At 52.3% G+C, this 20,486-nt stretch overlaps 6 protein-coding genes across 6 annotated transcripts; 4 read left to right on the plus strand and 2 right to left on the minus strand.

The window, feature by feature from the left end:
• Positions 1-1,113: 1,113 nt before the first annotated feature.
• On the plus strand, positions 1,114-3,286 carry NCS54_00850700 (Hypothetical protein; the record flags this gene model as incomplete). The annotated part of the gene is made up of 3 exons (XM_053153892.1): positions 1,114-1,639; positions 1,690-2,476; positions 2,530-3,286. 3 exons carry the CDS (start codon positions 1,114-1,116, stop codon positions 3,284-3,286), a joined length of 2,070 nt encoding a protein of 689 aa, XP_053009867.1.
• Positions 3,287-4,063: 777 nt separating this feature from the next.
• NCS54_00850800 (AA-permease domain-containing protein) lies at positions 4,064-5,856 on the plus strand (the record flags this gene model as incomplete). Its single annotated transcript, XM_053153893.1, has 4 exons — positions 4,064-4,363; positions 4,419-5,295; positions 5,342-5,682; positions 5,743-5,856. 4 exons carry the CDS (start codon positions 4,064-4,066, stop codon positions 5,854-5,856), a joined length of 1,632 nt encoding a protein of 543 aa, XP_053009868.1.
• A 570-nt stretch (positions 5,857-6,426) lies between these two features.
• NCS54_00850900 (Amidohydro-rel domain-containing protein) lies at positions 6,427-7,977 on the plus strand (the record flags this gene model as incomplete). Its single annotated transcript, XM_053153894.1, has 2 exons — positions 6,427-7,130; positions 7,179-7,977. 2 exons carry the CDS (start codon positions 6,427-6,429, stop codon positions 7,975-7,977), a joined length of 1,503 nt encoding a protein of 500 aa, XP_053009869.1.
• A 4,057-nt stretch (positions 7,978-12,034) lies between these two features.
• On the minus strand, positions 12,035-13,171 carry NCS54_00851000 (ADH-zinc-N domain-containing protein; the record flags this gene model as incomplete). The annotated part of the gene is made up of 1 exon (XM_053153895.1): positions 12,035-13,171. The coding sequence occupies one exon, from the start codon at positions 13,169-13,171 to the stop codon at positions 12,035-12,037; it is 1,137 nt and encodes a 378-aa protein (XP_053009870.1).
• Positions 13,172-13,830: 659 nt separating this feature from the next.
• Positions 13,831-15,648, minus strand: NCS54_00851100 (HET domain-containing protein; the record flags this gene model as incomplete). The annotated part of the gene is made up of 1 exon (XM_053153896.1): positions 13,831-15,648. One exon carries the CDS (start codon positions 15,646-15,648, stop codon positions 13,831-13,833), a length of 1,818 nt encoding a protein of 605 aa, XP_053009871.1.
• Positions 15,649-18,097: 2,449 nt separating this feature from the next.
• On the plus strand, positions 18,098-20,430 carry NCS54_00851200 (Prolyl endopeptidase; the record flags this gene model as incomplete). The annotated part of the gene is made up of 2 exons (XM_053153897.1): positions 18,098-18,108; positions 18,342-20,430. The coding sequence occupies 2 exons, from the start codon at positions 18,098-18,100 to the stop codon at positions 20,428-20,430; spliced, it is 2,100 nt and encodes a 699-aa protein (XP_053009872.1).
• Positions 20,431-20,486: the final 56 nt, after the last annotated feature.

A 20,486-nucleotide genomic window follows, 5' to 3' on the forward strand; every position in this document is an offset into this window, starting at 1 on the left:
TGTCCATCTCTGACGGACAGCCGGTATCGACATGGGCTGGCCTCTCACCAAGCTCCATCGTTTCTATCCTTGCAGGTACATCAAGGGCCAGCCTCGCATTCATTATTAGCACATGTCTCTCACGGCAAATGGAACTGGGCTGGAAAGTTTGTCGAACCGCTAATTGATTTTGATCGATTCGATGCCGCGAGCCGTGGTGCTTGGAGGAGCATACGCCTATTGAGAAGCATGCAACACCCTTCGTGCTTCCACTCGGTGGAGGCATATCAGACCATCTTCAAGGCGGAGCTTCGGCTGCGCCATAGCCGTTGCCTTGGTTCTGGACTATATTTAAATATCTCCAATACTTAATGATATATTAATACGATCTGCAGAACAGGATATACATCTGTGGATTTTGAAAAGTTGATAGCTGCGTTTAGTCTCTGGTCTTGCTGAGCTCCATTACTGTTAGCTAATACCTGGACAGTCTAAGACAACCTGCGGCCCGGCTTTCCGACGCTGCTCATTAGTTAGATGTGACACATCGGTTATCCCTGTATATGTAACTCACTCTCCTGGTTACCATCACGTTGCCCTTTAGTTGAGCATGGGAGATCAAGGTTCCGTGCCACATTGGCAATCGGTGGCTCTTTTGAATACACGGGTAACCCACATTGGATCTGGAAGGGCTCTTACAAGTCGACTTGAGTTCAAGTTCCTAAATCATGAGCACAGCAGAGTGCTCGTGTTCTGGTTGTCGCCAAAGGCCAGCCTGAAACGTTGGTTGTCACGTGGGACCATCAATAGGGATAGGCGTTGTTCCCGCACTCCCGTCGCGAGCGGCTGAATTCACTCACTCTTTCCAAATGCAACATTGATTAAATTACAGTCAACGCCAAGACTCAAAGTCGGTAAATCAGGCGACGTCCAGGCTGAGGCAGAGATAAGGGAACCCCGCCCACGATGCATGCTCCGACGCAAACTCGCTCTTTCAGCGCGAAAGCGATAATCAGTTGCCTGTGTCATATTAGTGACTGCGCAACCAACATACCTATTGATTGACGGCATTGTCGCGCGACAAATAACTCTCTCTCCCTTACGCCTGGCCGGCCAAACTCGCCCATCTTCACCATGGGGCCGCCCAGCGACAACTTCGAGCTCCATTCAGTCCGCACCGTGACAAACGACGCGCCTCGTCGACAAACAGGCTTGGCCAAGGACGAGCAACTCCTGCGCTATCGCAAGCGGTCGGCATGGATATTTGCCTTTTACTTTCCCCTCCTCGTTCTGCCCTGGATCTTCACCGCCATCTTGATGTACCGGCCCATCAAGCTGCACTCCTACATTGACCAGGCCGGAGGATACACGCTCAAGGATGTTGCAAATCTCGAGAGACTGCGTGTCGCCGTCGATATCCTCACGCAAATCTCCTCCACCCTTGGTATTCCTATCGTGTCGACCATGCTCGCCCACGGAGCTGTTGTATACACGCAGCGTCGCAGGCCGAGCCAGCATCTCAGCCTGTTGCAAATGTTTACGTTGGCAGACAGACAATGGCTCAACGTTCGACACATCTGGAAATCCCTGACCACACTGCCAAAATCTTGGAATTCCTCATCGACATACCTCCGGTTGGCAGCTGGCCTCATTTTTATCAGTGAGTGTCTTTCCGTGTGATCCATTCCATCGCTAACACGGCGTTCCAAGCTGCTGTCCGGCCACCTCTGCAGTCCGTCCTTATCCGAGATGAAACTATACCCACCGTGACATGCACGCCAAATACGTGCTATTCCAACAATCGCGATACCTGGATCGTTGGCAACGATGTCGACCCAGAAGCCCTAGCCCAGAGCTCCAGCAAGTGGGTTATTCAAAGAACGTCCGAGAAGATAATCAGTGTGGACAGCAAAGAAACACAACAATTCCTTTGGTCCGACACCCCCTATTGGCTTCCCGATTCCATATATTCTTCGACCCGACTCCGCGATAGAAGGAACTTTGAATGGGCTTTAGGAATGGGAAGGCTAGAGGACGAACCCGAACATCTTTTCTTCGCCTCGTCAGTTCCCAATGGCACTTCGACTGGGATATTCCGACATCACGCCGTCAGAATGGATTCCAAGGCTACATGCACTAAGGGCCGTTCAAGTCGCAGCGGCTGCAAAGGGACCAGGCCCTTCACTGCCTCCTTATCGCTGCCCTACGTAGATGTCGAAGTCTGTGCGGATGGAAACCAAGACACCAACCCCTGGGCGATTAGTCGCGATAAACAAGAAATCAAAGAGAATTTGTGGCTTCAGGTGTCCTCGTGGCACCCTGACCCTTACTACGGTTCGGACAACTTTACCATCCAGTGCGAGAGTGTTTCGAGGAGGGGTTGGTTCGAGCTTTCTAGCCACCACAATGGCTACAAGCCTGGCCCTCTCCTGGACGTTTGGCCCTCGGAGAAGGAGCTTGCCCGAGACTTTAATGACAACAATCTAGGGGGCCATTGGTAGGTGTTCCCAAGTTATCAACATGTGGAAGACAAGACTGAACATGATGCAGGCTCGAGACGTTGGACCCAACCCCTGGCCCCCTCATGATAGCAGCATTGGCCATGTTCGGCAACACATCCTTCTTTCACATGGCCATGGTAGCAGCAGAAGAATCCAATAATGAGACAGCCCGACAGATATGCGACCAGGTGAGGCTGCCATTCACCCGCCTAAGTTCCTCGGATTTTCCCAGGCCTGTCTCAGTGTGCGATGAGCTGAGTTTCCGAAGAGACCGGAGTGACAATGTGTTGGACCTGCTGGGGCGCTACTTCATGTTTCTGGGCTCAAACAACATGACACAAGACGCCCTCAACATTGCAATGTACTTTGCCAACGAGGCCCTCCTTACAGGTGCCGCTGATCGGCCCCTCTACTCTAACCCAGGCCGCTTAGTATCCAAGCCCAAGAACAGTCTGGCCGGTCTGGTCGTCATCACTATTCTCGTTGGTCTACAGGCGATTGGTCTCTGTCTACTGATGGCATTTATCTACTCGACGCCCACTTGGACAGACGATCTTGATGCTGATGCCCTAACCCAGATAGGGGCCCAACTCAAGGATTTGGACGAAATCATGTCTCGAAGCCAGGTATGCGGTCTCGTGGGAACTGTCGAAAATCGAGGTAACGATGAGACATCATCCGTGAGGGCATCGTCGACAGAAGAGGCACGAGTTCAGGTCAGGAGACCGTTCCACCTTAGCCTAGGCGGAGAAGGCATCATATCGCCGGAACTACTAAAGGAGGGGGGGTCTGGGGGGACTTCATAGTGGATGATTTGGCGGCATACCAACAGCCCTTACCTTTAACCAGCCATATGGACCTGAGTCTCACTCTAGGCATGGTTGCACTATCTTCAGATACGAATACACCGACCCGATATTTCCAAACAAGTTCTAGACATTTTTACCTTGAACTACACTCTTTGGACGAACTGTTTCGCGGAGAGGAGTCAGGGACTGGGGCATGGCCAAGTGACTTGGTGATTGGCTGAGTTGAAGTCAACTGAGAGTTTGAAAGCCTAGTTTCGTGATTTGGAGATGGTTGTATCTAACAATCACCAGTCGCATTACACTCTCGAAGTCAAAGCTAATAAAGCCCCTTCTCACATAGGAACCGGCGACCATCCCGAACCCCAATAATTCCTTCTGGAGTCTTTCTTCACCAAGTCTCCATATGCCGACTCCACGTCATGGTCAAAGCTGTATTCGGGGTCCCCGATTTTCGCCACAGCATCCACAAAACCCACAACGATCAAGAGAAAAAAAAGATAAGGTCGGTTCTCTGTGTCATGGCTCGGTCCGGCCCCTGTCTGTTGCAAGATTTAGAGTTCCACTTACACTAGACACCAAACCAGAACCCGCAAACCACCCCGGCCATCTGCCCCATTCATCTGTCGATGGTCTGGAGCCATTACATAAAAGAATGGTTGGTAGTGAAAACCTCGAATTGCGCAATCGACCTGGACGCGTGGTAGATATAGAGCGAAGGGCGCGGCTTGGCTTTCTCTATTCTATTGATGTCTTGCGTCAATACTCAAGGTCATCATGGGGGCTCATCAACAGGACGACATTGTCGAAAGCACTCCGAGAGTGGAGGATGCTCAGGATTTTGTGGAGGATGAGAAGCCTGTGCTTAATCATGGTGGTCATGGACCTACGCAGCGACGGCTGAAAGACTATCACATCACCTGGATTGGTCTTTGCAGTGGCATTGGAACTGGTCTTTTCATCGGAGCAGGATCTGCCTATGCCACAGCCGGTCCAGCAGGTCTGCTGTTGGCGTACATCGTCGTCGGTTCTGTGCTCTGGTGTGTCATGCAGAGCATCTCGGAGCTGGCCACGCTGGTAATTTCAAACTACCCCCTTTCTCAACGCTAATGGCTAACACTGCAATTTCTAGCTTCCTACAGCAGGTTCCTTTCCTCACTGGGCAACCCGCTTCATTGATCCTGCCGTCGGCTTCTCCCTGGCAATCTCCTATGGCTATTGCTACACCATCGCTCTCGCCTCAGAATGCTCAGCTGCTGCAGTCCTCGTGGGCTACTGGACAGATCTCAACCCTGCTGTTGTAATCACAGTCAGTCTCGTTCTGATTCTCGCCATCAATCTCATGAACGTGCGCTTCTTCGGAGAAACGGAAGTGGTCGCTGGTGCCATCAAGGTTCTCTGCTTCATCGGCCTCGTCATCGTCGCCATTGTCATCACAGCCGGAGGAGGTCCCAACCACGAGGCCATTGGTTTCCGGTATTGGCGTGATCCTGGTGCATGGGTGAACTACAACGGCATCACTGGCTCTGCCGGCCACTTTCTGGGCTTCCTCTCAGCGTTTGTCAATGCTTCATTCTCATTTGTGAGCGTTGAGACGGTTGTCATTACTGCCGCCGAGTCTGTCAACCCACACAAGTCGATCCCCAAGGCGGCGAACCGAGTCACATATCGAATCGGTTTCTTCTATATCCTCGGGGCCTTCTTGATTGGATTGATTGTCGATCCTCGAAATGCAGACCTCGTCTCTGGCACTGGAAACGCCAACAGCTCGCCCTGGGTCATCGCTATCCGAGAGGCTGGCATCACCGCCCTCCCCTCCATCGTCAACGCCTGTATCTTGGTGTCTGCCTGGTCAGCTGGCAGTTCATACTGCTGGGTTGGATCTCGTATCATTCTCGCAATGACGACGGACAGGCAGCTTCCGCAGTTCTTTGGCCGCACGACATCGAGCGGTGTCCCCTGGGTTGCAGTCCTTGCTTCCTGGCTCTTTGGGCCTTTGGCGTATCTCAGTATGTCTGGTCCCTTCAAGTCAAGTGTGCTTGCTAACCTCCCTAGGTCTTGGTAGCGGCGGTGCCGCCCAAGCTTTCACCTGGCTTCTCAACCTCAGCACAGTCGCTGGTCTCATCGCTTGGGGAACACTCTGTGTCTGCTACATTCGCTTCCACCGTGCCCTCAAGGTCCAGGGTGTCAGTCGTGACACTCTGCCGTGGAAGGCTCCATGGATGCCCTACACGGCCTGGTATGGAGCCATCGGATCGATCATTATCACGCTGGTGGCTGGGTTCCCCGTCTTCCTCAAGGGGAACTGGTCCACCACTGATTTCATCGCTTCTTATATCGGCATTCCTATATTTATTATTCCAATTATTGGATGGAAGATTGCGTTCGGTACCAAGGTGAATCTTTGCTCCCTCAACCCAACAACGGGGCAACTTTTTCTAACTCATTCGCTACAGTTTGTTCGGGCCAAGGATATCGATGTGTGGTCTGGTCGTCTCCCCCATGATTGGGTTCCTCATGACGCAGCGAGTCATGATACGAGCGACAAGGCTATCCAATCTGTTGCCTAGATTATACATGACGTTTAGGGCTTTGCTTAGTATAGCCAAGCCATCTTTTTATCAAGAAAGGCGATACGCGGCTGCTTGCTTCACCTTTGTCATATTTTACTCGTCCAATCTCTTGGGGGCATACTCTTGCACGAAGCACGCCTGTAATGTACCGTTGAGATGTGATGGCAAAGTGAATAGAAATAGAGGCACTCAAGTATCCATGATGCGACTACATACTAATACTCCTCACGCAGCTTGTCTTTCTTCGGATCGGTAATGGCCCAAACTCCGCTTAGTCAAGTTCCTGCTTCACCGAATATCTCGTGAATGCCAGCTCTTAGTCACGACCCGCGCGGGTCGGGCTCTCAAGACGTCTAGCGAGCGGCATGGAATTGGGGAATCCACGCTTCCTTGGGCATTACCTGCATGTTGCCAAGATATTTGGGTGTCTAATGTGAAGTTGACCCTTGTCTTAACTTTGTGCTGTCGACTATAAATACCCGTCAATTCGGCTTCTCTCTCGCTCCAGACTTTATCCTTGTTCAATTTTTCTCGTTTGCTTCTGAACCTCTGGTTCACATTATCATCATGAGATATTCCTTCAATCCAATCTCTTTGCTAGTGCTAGCCATAGGGACCAAGGCGGCGTCGACATTGTTCAGGGGCGGAACCGTCATCGGCTTCGATACCAAGACTCAGACACCCCAGCCTCTATACAACACCTCCATCTTGGTCACCGGAGATACAATCACGGCAATCTTTAATGAAAGTGACAAGGACTCTGTCGAGATACCTTTGGATACGGAAATAGTGCCAGCTGCAGACTTGATCATCTCGCCCGGCTTCATCGATACGCATCGACACACTTGGCAGACGACCTACCGAACTATTGCTTCCAACATTACCCTGTCCGAATACTTTGTCCGATACAGTCCCCTATCACGAGTCCCTGACCTGTTCACCCCAGAAGAGTTTTACCTGTCTCAGGTGGTTGGGCTCTGGGAAGCGCTCAACGCCGGCGTGACTTCGCTGCTGGACCACTCACATAATATCAACACCCGGCAAGTCGCCGAGGCCGCTCTCGCTGCCTACTCTGATAGCGGTGCACGAGTTTGGTTTGGCTATAGCTTTGACCCTACTGGTAACTTTACGATTCCGGAACGAGCGGCACACGTCCTTGAGCTGGCCACGGACCAGCGATTGTCAACAGGGCTGGTCCAGATGGGCATAGCATTTGACACATGGACGGAAGTTGATAAGTCAGGCCTGGAAGCGGTCCTCGGTTTACTCAAGTAGGTGCCTGATATGTTCTTGTCTAAACTCCACTAATAACATCAAAGAGACGGCAACCTCTCGGTCTTGACTACACACTGGCTGGACGCACAGTGGAATATCCGCAACAGCCCATCCTTATTCCATGGCCTTGGAATATTGAACCAAAGCCTCCCGATCGTCTTCTCTCACGGCACCTTCGTCACCCCGGCTGAATACGAGCTCCTCAAGGAATACAATCACTACGTCTCCATCACGCCAGAGTCCGAGATGCACTTTGGACACACAAACCAGGAGAGCGACCTCATAATGGATCAGGCAGCTCTTGGGGTGGATACCCACGCCACGTACTCTGGGGACATTGTCACTCAAGCCAGGATGTGGCTGCAAAGCGTGAGACTGCGATCTTTTAGAAAAACCCTCGACGAGTGGAAGATTCCTCGATACAGCCCGATGTCTGTGAATCAGGCCTTTCACCTGGCCACTCGAGCGGGTGCCCAGGCTCTCCGGCGCCCAGACCTCGGTGTCCTCAAGGTCGGAGCCAAGGGTGACATTGTCACCTTTGACGGAAAGTCTGTAAACCTGGTTGGTTGGAGGGACCCCGTTGCAGCCATTATTCTTCATTCCAACGTCGGTGATGTGAAGGACGTCATGGTTGGTGGAAGCTTTGTCAAGAGGAATGGAAGTCTGGTTGCAGAGCAGCTATCCGATGTCATGACGAGGTTTCAGGAATCCGCGGCGAGAATTCAGGAAGAGGCTGTCAAGATTCCATATGAGATGAAGGGCGGTTTTGTCTTTAACCCTGCTCTTCCATTTGCCGTTGTCGAACCTGTAGATGCTGTGAGGGACGACGGCACAGGGTACTAGTCATCGTCTCGATACAAGAGCCACTGACATTTATCCTTGACAGTCAAGTATTTTCTACTAGATAACTCAGCCCATAGACATAGCAAGAACGATCAATGGAGTGTTTAGTAAAAGTAAACCGTAAGAAAATAATGCACTTATAAATATATATATAAAACGCTTAAGTGCCAGTAAATATAAATAGGCTACTCTTATGAGCATTACTATGTAAAAAGGCATAACGGTTGCTCTACTTGGTAGACTTGTTAGTAACTACTCGGACGCACTGGTAGGCATCGATCTGGATCGAGATGTCGTCGCCGCTGGTTTTGTACGAAATAGAACCGCTCTTAACCCAGCTGGAACCATCAAACGAACCGGATTCCACTGAACCAATACCGTAGCCTTGAATACCGGAGAAGATGATCTGGGCATCGCCGGTGCTGAGAACTGCAACCTCGGTACCACTTCTGACATCCACAATACAGACGGAGCCGGTGTCGGCTGGCTCATATGCGAGATCGACCTTTCCAAAATCTCCCGGGACGTTTGTGTCGTTGGAGAAGATGTTGAGAAAGTCAAGGTCTTTCCCTCCTGCACTGACGGGGAGCTTGGTGGCGAGGTCAAGCGCGATCTTGTTGAGCATCTTGTTGGTGTTTCTCACGTCGGTAACGTATGAACCGCGAGGGACGGGGGTGAAGTCTCCGGAGCTCGTGTCCTTGGGGACATACATGCCGTGGCCATCGGTGCTCATCAAATCATAGACATTGTACAGCGACCCGCCAGCAAGACTGGCCAGAATGAGATGATCAAGGTTCGTGTATTCACCACCGTTTTCCATGATCATGGGGAGGTTGGACCCAGTGGCGTAGTTCTTGCCATCGAACGCCGTCGTGTGGCCAAACTTGAAGATAGTCTTGACGTCGTTGCTGTAGGGATCCAGACCAATAAAGTCGACACTCGCTCCCACGCTTTTTCGCATATTCTCGTTGTAGCTGGTGTGGGCGGCGTCAACTCCTCTGACGTCGTTTGACCTTGTCCAGACAGGATAGTCCGACTCCTTGACGGCATTGGCTAGGTTGGTGCAGAACTCCCACATGGTGCGATCCTTGAACGCCTGCACCGAGTCGAAGCTGCTCAGAGCCCCCCAAGTCTTGGGGTTTCTCCAAGGCTCGAATGCACTACCGTGGAACTTGTGGATGGCAGGCTCATTGGCTACGACAACCCCGATGACTGTCGACTTGCTGCCATGTCCGCGGTTGTACTCGGCGATGTGGTTCATCATCGCCTTGATAACAGCCTTTTCCTGCTTCCTCAAGTCCAAATCGTTCTTATCCATGTAGTGCCAGTAAACCCCATAGGCTGGGTCCGTGTTCTTCTTGAAAACAGGGGTGTGCGAGCCGTCGGGTTGGAGCTTCTCGATCTTGGTGAACTGCTGCATGACATAGTACGGAACGCGGCTATCCATGGTGACACCGGTCGAATCGGAGCCGAACCAGACCAGCTCCAGTTTGAGACCAGCGCTCTCGGCCCAGCCAATCATGGTGTCGAGATAGGTCCAGTCATACGCCTCCTTGGTTGAGAGGATGAGCTGGGGCGGGCGCTGGCCCTTGGCTCCATGGACAGATGCGCCGATTGCTGCGTCTTTGACGTCGGTAGAGGCCTGAAGAATGAATGATGCGACCTGACTGGGGCTATGATTCTTGACAAAGTCGGAAACGTCAAAGTCGTAATAGCCAGTCTTCAGAACCGTGTCCCAGGAAGGGCTGCTGGAGGCCAAAAAGTAATCCGCATCCTTCTTCCCGACAACGTCAACACCGTTGTGGTTTGGCGCTCCCGATGCCCAGGTAATGGACGAAGCCTTCCAGTCGTTCTTGGTGATTCCGAACAGGTTTGCCGTGAAAGCCTTGGAACCGAGGGCCTCAGAGTCAACATAGAATCTGACCTTGGCAGAGTCGACCTTGGACTTGTAAGCCGAGAAGTCGAATTTGACGTAAGTCAGCTGCTTGTCGCCTTCGGAGCCCGTCTTGTAGCCAAACTTGCTGGAGGAGCTAGAGGCAAAATTCTTGTTTGAAGAGCTCCCGCCCTGGATGTATGTAGACTCGCTGGCGTTGAAGCGTTTGTCGGGCTGGATTTCGGACCACAGCAGTTGGGTGTTGACGACAGTGAAGCCATCACCAGCAGTGATGTCATACAGGGACTTGATCTCACTCTGCGAGAGGCCCCAGACGTCTCGGACTTTGTCCGCACGCAGCTGGAGGCCGTTGAAGAAGAAGGGCTGGTCGCCAACCTTGAGCGTGAGACGGTCAAATTCGTTCAGGCTGATGTCGACAGAGCTTATGGGGTCCTTGGTAGGCTTGGAAGGTTTGAGGCCTTTGTCGATGGCCTGTGAGGTGACGAGCGGCAGCATCAAGGCCGCACAAGCAGCCAGAACTCGGGGTACGAGCATGATAAAAATTGTAATTGAAGCAGTAAGAAATGAGAGATTGTTGTGATGTTGTACGCAATGTTCTGGTAAGACTGAGCAGTTGAATGTAACAAGTCGGGATCAGATCTTTATATACAAGTGGCTTTGCATCAGGCGAGAGGTCAGTCACCTTGAACAGCTTCACTCCATAGCAAGTCGCGAAACCTAACCCAGCGTCTATGTTACCTGAGTGTTGTAAAACCGACAACGACTGGTGCGAAATCACCCATCGCGGGGGCGTCTGTCCGGGGTTGGTGTTGAGCTTCCCCCAGACGCCTCTTGCGGGTTCCCCAGGTTTCCATTGGGGGTTCCTGCCGATCATCTGAGTTCCATGCATCTAGACGCCACCCCCAAAGACGTCTTCGTCGCAGGAAAAACTTGTGACTGATGGCAAAAAGCGACATTACGTAGAACCAAAGATACGAGGACTACGTAGTTGGGTCGTGGGCCATTCACGCCAACTTTGGGATGGTGCGTCGGCGCTGATAGGCGAGGATGCTAGAGTAGCTCTTATTGGGCGGGAACAATGCGTTAAGGCCAATGCCGATCATCGAACCATGTTGAGGTCAGCACACATGCACGGTACTGGTCGTGGACAAGGGGAGCAGAACATGCAGGGAACGGATGTGATGATGAAAGGGCGCGGTTTCATCAGCTAGCTAAGTTCAAAGGAGTAATAAGGTTATCCGCCACCAAAAGGAGCAAAGGACGATGTGTTGACGTTTGGATACTAGTGGAATAGCAGAAATAGGCTTAACAGTAAAAGCCCATAGTGGCTTGGTTAGTACGATAGACACAGGGAGTAGACTATTCGGGCATTTTCTATCAACTCTCAAGTAGGGTAGACACAAAGAGCGGCCTTTGTTGATTCCTGTGAGGTCTCAGTAAGAAGGCAGCGGACACAATTTGAGAAACACAGTAATGAGCACATGGCAGCATTGGAACCTGATGATTTGCGATGTTTCTTTGTACAAAATAACAATATGACATGGCCAACATTCGATCACACGATCATGATGAACAGAACTATCTCAAGGTCATCAAAGTTGAAATGGCACTGCCCTAGAACACACCCCAAAGGGATGACAGTGTAGTCCATCCAAGCTCAAACCTCCTCGAACCGCCAACTACAACTCGCACCAAGAAACTGACCGGGCGATCCCAATCCCACGACTTAACTGACAAGCCAAGGTTGTATCACTGCATTTGCTCCTCAGTGGCCTCCTTAACAGTCTCCCTCGCGGCAACATCCACCGGCTGGTGCTTAAACTCGCGTGCCGAGAGGTCCAGGCCAAAGAGAATGTCAAGTTCCTGCGACTGCTAGCGCAAACGAGGCAGGATCCATTTCGAGTGGTTAATTATCGCTCAGTGTTAAGCTAGGACTCTGAGATGGCTATCCTTGGGTTTCCAAAGTAAATAGAGAGTATTGAAAAGATGGAATATCATACCCTAGGAGAATGGACTTGCTCAACGGTTAGGAATAAAGGCGAGGAGCTGACAATCCCGAAAGAGTAGCTGCCTTCCGGTTACGGCGAGTCTCAATGGTACATTGCAACAAGTCTTCGATCGTATTGAGAAAGCATCCATGATCACCCTGACATAGGTGTCAATCTACGGGACAATGACAACCTCTCCGGGCTCGATCCTCTTAGCGGCCACATCCAATGCTTCCTTCCACTCTTCCAATCCAAATTTCCTCACAGGTCCCATGCTAGCTCGGGATCCCAGCGGCAAAACACCCGTCTCAACCATGCTGACGAGCCTCCTTGTCTGCTCTCTTGTGCACATCCAAGTCCCCTTTATAGTCAGCGCCTTGAGCATGATCTGCATGTAATCGAAGCTGACGCCCGATGCAACGCTTCCCAGGAGACTGACACGAGCACCCTCTTTCAAGACGTTCAAGCTGCTGGTAAAGTGCGTTGACTTTTCAGCTCCGGGCGGTGACATGTCCCAGAATACATCCGCACCGCCGGGGCCAGCCGCCTCACTCAGTGCCTTGGTGTCCTTGTCGATATCGCCAGTGATCTGGACGGTCTTCAACCGTGTGGGATTGATACTGCTCAGCTGTGAGAGAACAGCAGCATTACGACCAATGGCAATGACTTTAGCGCCCATAGCCAACGCGACATGCACCGCGGCGCTGCCATATCGTCCCGTCGCGGGTGCAATAATAGCCGTATCCCCGGCCTTGACATTGACATCAGCAAGGCCGCCGAACGGGATAAGCATGCTGAACAAATGCGTGAGATCGTCTAGAGTGTACCCAAGCCCGCCATCCATGACATCACCCAAGAGCCTCTCCTCATCCAGGCGATGACAGTTTTCCAAAGGCAGCTTGGCGTACTCGGCGAGTGTCGAGTCTCGCCACTCTCCACGTGCAAGCTTTCTGCTTCCTTCGTTGAAACCTTCCATAAGTCCGCTAATGTACTTTGCGTTTGGGTCGTCACGGCCAAGGATGTAGGGGTCAAAGAGGACGAGATCCCCTGGCTGCAGACGTGCAGCATCAGGTCCAGTCTCGGCAACACGGGCGATGGCCATGAATCCAGGGATAAAGGGGAGGGGTAGTGGATGGCCACTCTGGGGGTCTTGGTAGATTCGTGGGGAGTTGGCTCTGAGTGACACGGCGAGGACGCGAACGAGTACGCTCCCAGGGCCGGTCTTGGGTGTGGGCCGCACTTCCAGGCTCAGCGGCTTTCCGGCCTCGGCTAGGACGAGGACGCGGTGCTCAGGTGGAATTTCTGGGGCCATGATGGGCAAGGAAGAATAATGTTGCTTGTGCAGGTAGAAGCCAAGGAGGGAACGATGAGCTGCTTGAATGGAATGTCTACTATCTATGAACAATACTTATATCTGGTAAAGAAAAGCCCCAGATTTTTAGGTTTAGACCCAGTATCAAATGCCGTCGAAAGAGATCAGCTAGCGGTGGACGTGGAATGATTGGGCTGCGGAGTTTGGCATCCAGACCCAGCCTTGCAGGATGCCATGGATAACTGCACGCACCATACGGTATCAATTAGATTCCGATCTGATAAATTCAAACCGGCCTGTACCTATCCCGACATCACAGACTATTGTTTCAGCTCTGGGGCCATGGTTCGGAAGCCATATGGAGCCGTCTCGGGTCGCGGGCTGTAACAAGACTCCGGTGTATCGTCATGGCTTGCGAGAAAGTCTGACCGTTACTTTAACGCTATATCTCTGCGGAGTTTCAACAAGGAAGAGTTGCGGAGTTGCGGACATGTGCGGAGAATTGGCCCCTTACCTTGGCGTCCATGGCAGACAACTGACTCAATCCTATTTTTTTAGTCATAGAATACGAAGTACATAGGGTAACAGTATAAAACGCATATATTCAGAAGTGAGTCATATCATTCACATCCCCGTAAAACGTGACACCATCCATCAAGTCAACGCAGATGCAACGTAGTATCCTGGTCCGACCAGTGGACCTTCCCATCCATCAACCCATGCACATAGCACTCCCCTCGCAGAAGATGCCCCTGTGAGCGATAACTTACTACGAATGGTGTCTTGAGCCCGTGAATAAGATAGATTGAGTCTCCCTCCTCAACCTGGCTACTTCCCAAACCCAGCCTCCCACTCTCAGTGACGAACAAGACGCGGTAGCGGCAGAGCTCCTCGGCAAGATACCGAAACTCGGTTACCGCATCGATCGTCTCTTTCCAGTAGCCTTTATTCTTTTCAGGATATTCTCCAGGCACCATCTCTTGGGCATGACGTTCAAGATGGTCCAGGATGGTGTTGGGGTCGAAGCGGTTCGGGAACCGTCCTGGTACGGCCACCTTCCTATCCATCGTCACAGTTAAAGGGAACATGGACTCGGCTTCCTTGCTGCCGATGTAGTGTTTGACTAATTCCAGCCACTCGAGAAAACACCCATCCACGAGACCGGCCCAATGGCCGCCGAACGGAAGGTACTGTGGACCTCTCATCTTCACCTTGTCAACCTCGACGGCGCGGACACTCAGCGTCTGAGAAATTCGATTCAGGGAATAATCCGGCTCAGAAGCCGTTGCCGAGAAGTTTGCCTCGATGTTGTCTTGAACGTTGGTCAACAGTGGTAATGGCCGCGTTCTCACTTGCCAATTTGGCACCCATGAAGCGAGATCATTCACTGGGGTTGTTACGGGAAGGAATCGTAACCCGTCTGCCTCTTGTTTCACTTGAACTAAAGTATCATCGCATCCTTTGAAGTGCAGTATCTCCAGCCCTCCGGTGACGAGTATGTGTTCCGCCGCAAACATGGCGAACAGCTCGGGTCCTGACATAGAGTAGCTAGGTTTGAACCACGCGGCAGCTGGATCGCGGCAAAAAGCAACCCCGAACAGACCGTTCAGGCGGTCTTGAGGCTTTTCACACTCCCAGGCGCATATTTTCTGGAGGAGATGGGGAAAAGACTCGCAGGGCCCGGTGAATGTTTGTTCCCGAAGCTGTCCTAGCTTCAGGGCACTCCCATAAATGGCACCAATGGCGGTCGAAGCAGAGTCTGTGATTGCAGAGAATAGCGATGCAATTGCAGTGAAGAACTCGTCGCCAGAGATCGATGATGTGCCGCAGCGGAGTTCGAGCTCTTTGGCCAGAGCCATCTCCTGGACGATCCACAGCCTGCGAAACCACGGTCGTTGAACAAGTGCAGCGCAGGCACGTCCCAGCTTTCCTCCCACAGGATTTATTATATCGGAGATGAGCTCAGCATGATTTTTGCTGCTCAATTCGTGGGGCGGCGGACTCAGTTTGGGATCCTCGACCATTGCCTCTCTTGAAATGCGAGTGATGTAGCTGAAGGACACGATGGCAAGGTCGCTTTCGTCGGCTTCATCGCCAAGCCAGCCTACGACCATTCGAGCCTGGCTATAAATCTTGGACATGAGCTGTACTTGTTGTTCCTTCTCCGTGTTGTCGTTCTGATTAATGCAGATCTGATCGATCCAGATCCTGATCTTGGTGTCGGATACCAAGGCTCTGATGGCTTGAAAGAGTGATTCTCTGACTTGGAACGGATGATCATCGATGTCAATCAACAGGTCCGTAGGCGATGGAGCTCCCCAGACATAAGACAAGGCGACATAATCGGGCTGATCGTGCAGGCTTTCGGTGGTGAGTCGCCCGCTTAGCTGATGGCTATCCGGGTGAAGCAGACCGATCTCGAGTACTCTGATAGTGTCGGGGTCACTCAGCGGCGTGTAGATGTATTCTGAACTCATTTTGGAGGACCGTCTGTGAATTAATTGATGGACTGATGGTGGAAGAAGAGCGTTTGTTTGCAGCTGTGGGCACATCGCCGATGTTTTATGTGGCAGCTGCCGGGTGAGAAAACGCCTTGGCGAACCATATGTGGTCGCCTTGAGATGTGCTTCCATGTCCTTCTACGACATACACCGAAGGTCAGCAGATTGAATCTTCCTTGTGTAAAGCCGCTCAAAAACTATCCATAACTCAAAGGCACCGCGCCGTCATACAACTCCCCGTTGGCTTCGATCCCGTGTACCAACAGGACCTGGGATAATCTGTTAGAGACAATCGTGCAAGACTTGTCAAAGCCCTCGGTCATTGTAGATGCCAAGAGAATTACCCGCCCCAGCTTCAGCTGATCCCGGACTATCTGGATCGTAGGTCGTGCTAGAAGGGTTGGGAAAGTAACGTCTTCCCAGCCGCTTCCCCGGGCCAATATCTTGTCAATGACCTCTTCAAGAAGATCGAAGACACCTGTGTCTCTACACAGGAGCCCTACTAGAAAGAGAATGGAGCAGATTCCTCTCCGATACATGTTTCGGTGAGCACGTTTGGAGATATCCAGTCCACGAGTGATTCGCACCAGGATTTGCAGCCAATGTGAGGCCTGCCCTTCAGTATCCAGACTACAAGGCTTGGGCGGCTGAGCAAGGTTCTGTACCAGGGTTTCGTCACAGAGAATCTGGAAGAAGGCGTAATCTGCAGCATGCATTGCGCGTTCGTGACTCTCAAAACGGATAGCTTCAGGCTCTGCAAAGTGGCCCGGTTGCGAAAGGGAGTCCGAAGGAGGTTTCAAAACTGAAAGCAACCTCCACAAGTGTCTGATTTCTGCGATCGACTGTTCGTATGCTTGCGTGAGGCTCAGCTCTGATGGTTGCTCGCCGTGGCGTGGCATTAGCTCGGGTGCTATGAGCGGCAACAGTTGCTTGATCAAGGCCTCCGCCACGGGATTTGGGCTTGTCCGGTTATGCTGCATTGTGATGATCAAACGGATGCGCTGTATAATCAAGTATGCGTCCGATCCAGCCTTTTGGAAAGAGATCGAGTCCGACGATAATTAGCGTTCCAGTCCAAGCCAGAAGTTTTCTCTCTCTGAAGGAGCTGTCGAGGTGCTCCAAGGTCCGACTATGTACCTCTGTGTGGTGCAAGCATGAACTGCAGCAGTCAACAAATCCTGGCCCCTTTCATAACCAAGGAGCTTGTCTTTTGTCTTGTAGACGAGGTCGTCCAAACTGCCGAGATATCGATGCAACCCGTCAAACGTCCCTAGTTCCAACTCGACGAACGACAGTAGGATGTGGGCTGAGACAAGTACGTCGACCCCCACGAGGGGACCTCTTGTTGCCAGCGACAATGACTTTCCAGCATAGTTCAGAGCATCAAGCCTGTGGCGGTGGTCGGGGACCCATAGCTGCAGCCCGGTGCTTTGGTGGCGAGTGTAACTCCCCTGTAAGTTGGCCAAGTTGGCCGCGCCAATAGCCATAGCGGCATTTTGAAGTACAGCTTTCCCTTTGGCAGCAGTACTCACAGCCTTGAGGCTTGGGGGCAGGATATCGCAAACATGGACGGCGAAATGCGTCATGTATAGTTGCTCCTTGAAGCCCCCGAAGAGGCTTGGCCTCGGCTGAAGTGCACGGTATCGGGATGAATTTTTATTTGCCCTCATCACAGTCACCAATTGAGTCCTGTTGAGACGTGGCGTCCGGACTGGATCGTGGTTTGGTGCAGATTGGCGACATTCAAGCTGGGTTTCTAGCATAGCGCCTCCAACCTCACGCCCAGTTGTGCCAGGGTTAGAACGTGGATTCTGAATAGGGGGTGGACAGGGCAAATCAACCCTATCACCTCTGACTTGCTTGACCTTTTGCGCCGCCCAATAGTTGGCATCGCGGAATTGCAGCGGAGCGCTGTCATATGAGCAAACTGTTCCCTTTGGCGCACAGCGTTGGCATCTAGGCTTGCCCTCATCACACTAGTGTTACAGTCAAAATAAGCAATATGAACCAATCAAACAAAGCCGAGAAACGCCGTATATCCCCGCACCTTCTTCTTAATGCTTCGGCGGTTCACAGCCAGCACGGCTTCGTCGGAAGTTGGTCTTCTTGGGACGCGGGGGAGCGGGACCGTACATGACTGGCTCAGGGTAAAGTTTCCAATGCCATAGTTGGTTGTCTTGAGTGAGTCGTCAGGGTCGGCCAAAGGTAGAGAGAGGCTGACGAGATGTAAGATCGGGTGCATCCGTTGAAGTCCGGGACCGGAGGCTCACCTTAACCCGGCTCTGACCCCACCCGGAACCTCAGTTAACCCATCGAGACCCCGGCTTCTTCGCTCCTTCACTCCACTCCTCCACTTCCTAATCGGGTCAGCACAAGCGCGAATTCATCCTTGGCTGCTTGAGATCACCATGGACAGGGATGGACCATGTGGACCATGTGAGGCGATTTCCCAGAGGAGGGGAATGTCCATCATCTGGAATCCTCCTTGTTGCATAAAAGCCTCCAACAGGCCCTTTCTCTGACTGTTTTTCTCACTTTCACAAACATCCCAGTGATTGCACTTCGAGGCGTCAATCTACTTTCAGCCTGTCGTTGCTACAAACATGTAAGTTTCCTTCACCCGCAGGCTGAGAGACAGGCCACGGCCACTAACAGCAATCATCCGACAGGCCCATCAAACCCGACAGTGATTACGAGTGGCTTGAGACACAAGAGTCTCCCGAGGGCCTCAAATGGGTCGACAACCAAAATGAGCTCGCCACGCGCAAGCTGGACTCGTTGCCGCACACCAAAAGTATTCAGGAGAAGCTGGTGGCCTTATCTTCAACTGACGTGAATCGCCCGAGCTACTGGATCGCCGGTAACCTCTTTCGACTAAGAAAGGACTCCACCAACAAACATGGCATCCTCGAAGTCTCTGAGAGACAGCTTGATGGATCGCTGGGCAACTGGCGACTCGTCCTCGATATCGACGAGCTAGGTCGGGAGGAGGGCAGAGAGCTCGAGTTTTTCGAATTTGACTTTCAGAGTCGTGCCTTTGGACCTGATGCCTCACGCCTCCTTGTCCTCTTGTCCGATGGAGGCTCTGACTTAGTCGAGTTGCGTGAGCTTGATACCAAACAAGGCAAATTCGTTCGAGATGGATTCCGTACAGGGCTGGGTCGTATCGCTGTTACGTGGCTGGACATCGATCATGTCTTGATCAACCACAACCTCAACGGCAGTCCGACTACGGCAGCAGGTTGGGGAACCACTTCGTACATCTGGAAGCGCGGGATCGACTTGAAGGAAGCCAAGGCTGTCAAAGAAATTCCTCCAACCAGTGCACTCTCTCTCATCTCCTCGGTGGGCCAGACCAACAGTGGCCGTGCCCTCATCACTTGCGCCGTGGACTACTCCACCCTTGTCTACAGCATTGTTTCCCTTGATGGGACTGTGGAAGAGCTTGATCTGCCAAAGAAACAGTCAATGTCGCTGCCACCCAAAACTACATCCAAGCATGTGGTGGCCGTGCTGGGTGAGAAGGCGACCGTCTGTGGTCGAGAGGTCCCAGTTGGTTCCGTCGTCGCGTACAACATGGTGCCAGACACACCGGCCAACGAAAGGACCTCGATTGTTTACGTTCCGGAGCTAGGCGAGGTCAACGCTTATCTCTTTATTGATGGAATCCAGGCAAGCAAGACCAGGGTTTACTTGACAATGAACAAGAGACAATCAGAGCGCCGCCTGACCCTGGAGAATGACGCCAATGAATGGAGAATCATTCGAAGCATAGAGACGAGTATCGGGTCTCATGCGGCTGCGACCAGCGGTGACCCTTACAGCAACGAGACAGTCGTAACCAAGTCTGGCTTGCTCTCCCCGTCGACTACTTGGCTAGAACGAGGCAAGACCAAAGAGTCTTTGTACACCCAGCCATCGGTTTTCAATGCCGACGCCTTTCAACTTAGTCAGAAGACCACTTCAAGCAAGGACGGCACTTCGATCGACTATCTTGTCCTCTCGCCCAAGGAGCCGAAACACCCACACGGCGAGCAGCCGATCATGATGATTGGGTACGGTGCCTTTGGGCTTTCCGTTTCGTTGTCATACTTGGACATGATCCTGGGCGGCATCTCACTGGTCCCCTGGCTGGAGAGTGGAGGGTCGTTGGTGATTCCATTCATTCGGGGCGGCGGCGAACGAGGCGAGGCGTGGCATCAAGCCGCGCGACAAGAGAAGCGCCAAAACTCGTACGACGACTTTACCGCCGTTGCTGAAACACTTGTCAAGGATGGGATGACTACCCCAAAGCACATTGGCGTTGTTGGCGGATCCAACGGCGGGTTGCTTGCTGCCGTAATGGGCACGCAGCGGCCAGACCTCTTTGGCGCCATCGTAAGCGACGTGCCTCTCACGGACATGTTGAGATACCCTCTGATGGGGATGGGAGCTGCGTGGATATACGAGTACGGAGACCCTCAAGATGCTGAAATGGCCAAGGTTCTCAGGGCGTACTCGCCATTCCACAACATCCGCGAGGGGGTGCAGTATCCCCCCTTTCTCGTCACCGTCTCGACAAAGGACGATCGAGTCGGTGTAGGCCATGCGCGGAAGCTTGTTGCGAGGTTGAAGGACGCGGGGGCATCAGACGTGTTTTTGTACGAGGATCGCACTGGCGGACACGGTGTCAGTGATCCCTTTAAGAATGCGACGTTGATGGCTAGACGTGTCGCCTTTTTGATAGAGTTTCTCCAGTCCACAGGTTCGGGCGCCTAGGCGAGGTGGACCAGGCAGTCCATATAGCTTACATCTATAAGTCCTTGCCTTGACCT

The sequence above is a fragment of the Fusarium falciforme genome, chromosome 6 (assembly GCF_026873545.1).
Source record: "Fusarium falciforme chromosome 6, complete sequence".
Taxonomy (NCBI): Eukaryota; Fungi; Ascomycota; class Sordariomycetes; order Hypocreales; family Nectriaceae; genus Fusarium; species Fusarium falciforme.